A 6,000-nucleotide genomic window follows, 5' to 3' on the forward strand; every position below is an offset into this window, starting at 1 on the left:
TACCCCAAAGCTACATCTACTTCTTATTACCTTCTTCTAACTAGAGATACATTACTTTCAAATCCTCCACTCAAAAAGGGGAAGTATTCCATAAGATTAAAAGCACGATTACAGAACATACCAATAACAATATGGGATTTTCAGTCAAAAAACTTAGGCTAATATGACTATCAGTGAATTTCAAAAGAAAGCTGTTACAGTATTTGGGTAGAATGGGCAGATGCTTCTATCTTCATCACTTTTGTAGTGCTACAAACTATACACTAGTAACTGAAATGTGAGCTCTGCAATACAAAATACTTAGTGTTCTTTCATCCATTCAACAAATATTTATTACTATGAACCCAGAACAGGGCTAGACACCAGCAAATAAGACAGATACTATCTCTGTCCTCAGGGGCTTACAGATTCATTTTTAAAAAGCACTGACTCAGCCTTTAGCTTTTTACCTGTGCATCATAAATCCGATGCATAGCTTGATACAACTGGTTCATATAATTGGAAATAGCTGTAGCATCTTCTTCAAATACACCCAGTAAAGACCTTGTCTGTATAAAATAAAAGCAGTATGTTTATGTTAACCATTACATAAATCAGATGGAAAAAATTTTTAAAAATCTTAAAAAAGGAAAACTCCTAGGATATTAAAGCCCTAATAATACTGAGTTGTAATCTAGTCTCTCTCTTTGATAGTAATGCCAAGATGTTGGGGTTCTTTGTTCTCGATTTCACGTCATTAAAACAGAGGGATTTTCCAATTACATCACATAAACTTTAGAAAGAGCAACAAAGGTATATTTTTATGAATTAAAAAGTCTGTAATTAAACTGAAAACAAAACAGTAGAAATGTTCAGGCCTAAATTAACAGTATTCCATGTCTAAATATTTGAAATGTCTTATTTCAGGATAACTTAGTACGATTTCTCTTCTTCTATGGTCTCTGCTAGTAGTGCCAAACCCCTCCCATCATAATCCAAAATAATACCATAGTACCCCTCCCCAACATGGCCTATAAATTGCTAACTAGATTTTTCTGAGTGCAGAATTTCAGGTTGTTTCTTCTTCATCTTCTTCTTCTTTATACATTTTTATATTGTTAGGCATTTTTTTTTCCAAAGAGCATGTAAAAAATATCTTCATGTTAAGGGGGAAAAACTTGTCAGTAAGTAAATGTTAAGACGGTCAATAAAAAGGATCAGAGATAAGGAAACTCAGCGTATCAAGGCAAGATATGCTTAGCTTTTTATACACCAAAGGCATGGGAAAAATTAAAATAACTATTGAGATAACTGTAGCTTAAAATCTAAAAGATGACCTTGTATTTTTATTCTACAAATAGTTAATTTATGCCTGAGCCTTAGAAGTTGGTTTTTAAAAATCAACTTATTCTTTAGCTTCCTATTTTCAGAAGAGGAAGCTAAACTGATACGGTTAAAAAAACCCATGAAATCATTATGCCACTATATGAGGTCCACATTCTCAGTCCTCTACTTCCCCATGCCCCAGAGATGGAGATCTAACAGAATCTTTTTATTTTTTAGCTCTAGGGCCCGACTCCCATTCCCCCAAAGTGCTGTCTTAAGATGCAGAAAAGAAAGCATCAAGAAATCTTGCCTGGCTAGTGCCACTCTTAAGAAAAACCTGCCACTTAGTTTTATTTTTTTTCCCCAAAAATTATCATTCGAATTCAAGGAATTACACATTTATGCAATAAGCTGTAGTGGAACTAAATTTAAAAGATCTTCTCAGCCCTAAATGAGGTTGAAACAGGTTCCCTATTTAAAGCTAATGTCAAGTTCAACACTGTATGTGACCATTTAAAGTTAGCAGCTTACAAAAAACACCATCAATAGGGTACCATTTCTTTGAACCTATGATGGCATCCTCTGAGAGCTGCACCATTTTTTTATACTACTAAAACAAACAAAACAATGCTGGCAATTAAGCTATGATTTAAGGTTTTCTTATGTCTTGAAACTTTATGGAAGCAGATCTTTATATAGAATTTCATATAAAACTCTCATATAAACATAAAAAGGAAAACACAAGCAGCATAAATTTAATACAATCCTAAAATTTCTTCAGAGTTCAACTCTTGTGCGTTACTTTTTAACACAAAAGTCATCAATATCCATGTTTTCTTAGCCAATGTTATTCTGTGCCATGAGGAGGTGACAAATATTCCTTAGAAGTGCTTCACTTTTGCCCCCAATTATTTTCTTCCAAACCATCAATACCCATTCAGCAGGTACAATGGTGGCACTCGCTTCATCTCATCAGGTGTCAAAGGAATATTTTCAGATAACACACAGGACTGATACATCCTTCAAGTGGTTGTTAAACTGATCTGTTGGCTGAACACTGAGAGGGTACAATTGGGTAGTTATGCCACTAGGAGAAACAATCAAGTGTGTACATCTGCAACCGATTACGAGTAAAACATTATCAACTGTAAGGGTCATCTCAATGTCAGTGATGTTAAAATGTGGGGAAAAAAGCACGTCTCATAATCTATGAGTATTTCATTTTATGCCAAAGAAACGAGCCTCCATTTGGGATTGGAGTTTGTCTTCACAGTTCTAGCACGGATGAATCATTGATAAGATATATATCTACACATAAAATCAATTATTTTTTAAAGATCATACCTGTTAATAATTAGGAAGCGTCATTTTGTTTCTGATTTTTAACACAATATATAAGCATGGACAAGGCATCTAGTGTAGTCTTAAAATTTTCTGCCTCAAAAGATGCTATGATCTTTTGCAGAATGGTATGGTTTGGGCAAGATAACTCTAAAGCTGTTTATGTTCCAATAGGTGGATTTAGACTTGCAAATTTCCCCCTATTTTAATACTTAGTTACTGTAAACCAAGACTAAAAAAGGATAACTGTAATTCAAGTTAGTCTTTCATGGTTCCCAGGCTCTAACTTTTTTACATAGCAACTGGCAGGCTACTTTTGATTAGAATCAAATGATCTAATAGAAACTTAGCCATATCAGGAGTTTTAAAAGTTTTCATGCTCTTCATTACTCAATTTCTTGGACTCTACCCTAGATAAACAGTCCAATGAGAACAAAAATTTATGCCCAAAAGCATTAATCTCAGCCCTATACATAAAAAGCAATACTTGAGAAAAACTCTAAAAGTCCAACAATAGGACAACTGTTAAGTCAGTTAAGGAAACATGCAATCTTTAAATTTTTTTATTCAGAATGTAATAATATGTGAACATACTTAAGCTAAAATGTTAAGTTAAAGCCAAATAGAAACTGTTATGCACAATATAACCTCAATTACATTAAAATGTGTAAGAGAAAAAAAACCTAAAAAGAAGAAAGCAAACCGTTAACAGGGTTTGCTGCTGGGTGCATGCCAGGTAACTATGTTTTCTTTTCTGTACCTTTCAATTTTTCTGGAGCAAACAACTCTGTTTTTATAATCAGATACAAAAATAAAAACATTCGCTATCTATGACAGGTCAGGTTCAGAGAAGTTGAGTAACTTGCCCTAAAGCAAAGGGTACTAAGTGGCAGTGAAGACTAAAACCCCTTATATCCTGAATCCCAGATCCAGTGCTTTCCATCCTGCCACAGGTTCTCGCTAAGAATTACAAGCGTCTTCCCTTTCTAAATCCCAGTGGTCCCAACCAATTTTCCCAAGTAAATATTACCTAGTTCAAATTTATTACATCTAGAAATTGAAAGAATACCAATGTGGCTATTTCATTAAAAATTACTGCAAAACTGATACTAATACAGTACACGCTTGTAAAAAAACACAATTAATGCTCAAATTGTAAACTCTTGCGTGAAAAGTTCAACAAAATAGATAAGTCAAGAGATTATATCCTCCTCAGAAGTCCTGGGTGGGGCACTGTGAACCCGTTCTGAGCTGTGTAGTCTTTACCGGCTATAAAAACCAGGCCAGATAACAGGAGAAAAGCAAGGCAATCTGTTGAGTCTTAACATAATAAAAAAGTGAAATGACACAGGGAACCTGACCAATACATCCCACAACATTTTTGCAAAACATCTGAAACAAACAGCTTATAACTTTATACTATAGAAATCATTAAGAAGTTGAACTGGCTATTCTGGCGGTCAAGACAAGCCAAGATGTAGGTTTCTGTGTGTCAGTAGAGGCTGATAAGAGTAAATTACCAGCAGGCAACTGGTATGCGAAGATAACTTTCAGCAGGAAAAAACAAATCAATTCCACAATCAGAGCCCAATTTCAACTCTGCAGTTAAAACTGGCACAAAATCCATGGCAGATGTGTCATCCAGAAGACGGGGATGTAGCCTATTCCTCCTAATTTTGGGGGCCATACCAAACAGTTACGACACATGAAATGGTGCAATTCTATTTCTAAATGAGCATTTCAGAAAATTTACTTCATTCTAAGTGGTAGCCAATCGACAACATCGTCTTAAATTGCTTAAATTATTGTGTAAAAGACAGGCTTAGGGATGAAGTGTCTCAACGCAAGTTACAGCCCCCACTAATATTGCTGATTTCATTCTTTAGTATTGAAAACCTAACAGTTACGTTTTCCTCGACTGTCTGAGGCTAGAGCAACCCCACTAGCATCATCCCCAATGCACAGAACACAAAACATAGGGCTTTTATTTTGATGAGTTTATTAGGGCCAAGTCTGCAACGAGCTGGAGCCGCGAGGCCGCCGTCCATCACCCGCCGCGCACAGCTCGAGTGACAGCGGATGCAGTCGCGGCACGACACCAGGCACACTCGGCGGGGAGGCTCCGGGACCCACGACGGGCTTCGCCGATGACCCCCCACACGGGCAAATCAACAGCCTTTCAGCATCTCCCGAATGAAAACTATCCGTTTCCTTCCCTAGCTTGTTCAGAAATTATTAAGTCTACCGGGCTTTCTTCTCCAAAGAGGTTTTCGGGGCGAAAATTCCAAGATCAGGATTTATTACCTCACCTCACGGCGATAAAAACGCACCTTTGGTCAAATACAAGGGAGCCCCGCGCGCGTGCGTGAACGCTGGGCCCACGAACCAAGGCGGCGGCGGCTCGGTCGCCGCCCGCCGACGTTCCAGAGTCGGCGCGCAGCTCTCCGCCCAGCCGCGCAGGCCCACGCGGGCCTCGGGCGAGCGGCCCGGCCTCGGCGGCTCGGGGTGCGGCCCGCGACGGGCGGGGGCGCTGGGCGGCGAAGCCCACCTGGGCCGGGGCGGGCACCTGCGGCCGCGGCGGCGCAAGGCCTGGAGGCGGCCCGCCCCGCCCCCTCCCCCGCCGCCGCCTGCACCTCACCTGCGGGCTGTCCTCCAGCGTCTCCTCGATGGGCAGCTTGTCGATCCCCGGCATCGTGGCGGAAGGAGGGCGGCGGCAAGAGACGCACCGCCCGCCTGCAGCAGCTGACCCGGACCCGCCCTCTCTCGCAGGCGCTGCCGCCGTCTCCACCCGTGCCGCCCTAACCAGGCGCCGAGCGGCCCCGCGGGAAATCCCGCCCCCTCGTCCTCCCTGCCCCGCCTCCCGGCGCGCCCATTGGCTCGCGGCGACGCCCGTCAGCGCGGCGGGGCCGGCCGGGAGGTTACCGTGGCGAGCGCCGGCCTCGGGGGTGGCGGAGGCGGCGCGGCCTTCGCGCAGCTAGCACCTACTGTGTGGGCCCGCGTCGGGAGGTAGATCGTAGGGGAACGTCTGTCTCTCCGCACGGCGTGTGTCTCCGAGAACCAGAGCCTCGAGTGAGGACCAGCCTGGGGAATTCGGGAGGGTCTTACGTCTCCGCCACATTTTTCGTCGGAGACCTTGGAAGAGGCTCTACGGCTGACGTTTTTCTTTAGTATCCTCAAATTAGAACCTTCCCAACCCTGCCCGAAGCGTCCAGTACCCACCTCCCCCACCCCCACCCGCAGCAGAATGGTGCCGGCTAACTCAGATGTCTGTGGGATCCTACATTATGTTCTTAAGAGGATTTTCCGGTAAATTCGTGGACCGTGGACTCGAAATAATTTTTCTCGGCACTTGGA

At 42.2% G+C, this 6,000-nt stretch overlaps 1 protein-coding gene across 2 annotated transcripts in view; it reads right to left on the minus strand.

The window, feature by feature from the left end:
- APPL1 (adaptor protein, phosphotyrosine interacting with PH domain and leucine zipper 1) overlaps positions 1–5,450 on the minus strand; it is a 33,464-nt gene extending 28,014 nt beyond the window's left edge. For both annotated transcript variants that reach the window (XR_006888710.1, XM_046662195.1), the window contains exons 1-2: positions 5,285–5,450; positions 450–548 (exon numbers count right to left, since the gene is read on the minus strand). Coding sequence is in view for 1 of the 2 variants with exons in the window: in XM_046662195.1 (XP_046518151.1) it covers positions 450–548; positions 5,285–5,338 (153 nt within the window). In the remaining variant the exon portion in view is untranslated. The remainder of the gene's footprint in view (positions 1–449; positions 549–5,284) is intronic.
- Positions 5,451–6,000: the final 550 nt, after the last annotated feature.

This window comes from Equus quagga, chromosome 1 (genome assembly GCF_021613505.1).
Source record: "Equus quagga isolate Etosha38 chromosome 1, UCLA_HA_Equagga_1.0, whole genome shotgun sequence".
Lineage (NCBI taxonomy): Eukaryota > Metazoa > Chordata > Mammalia > Perissodactyla > Equidae > Equus > Equus quagga.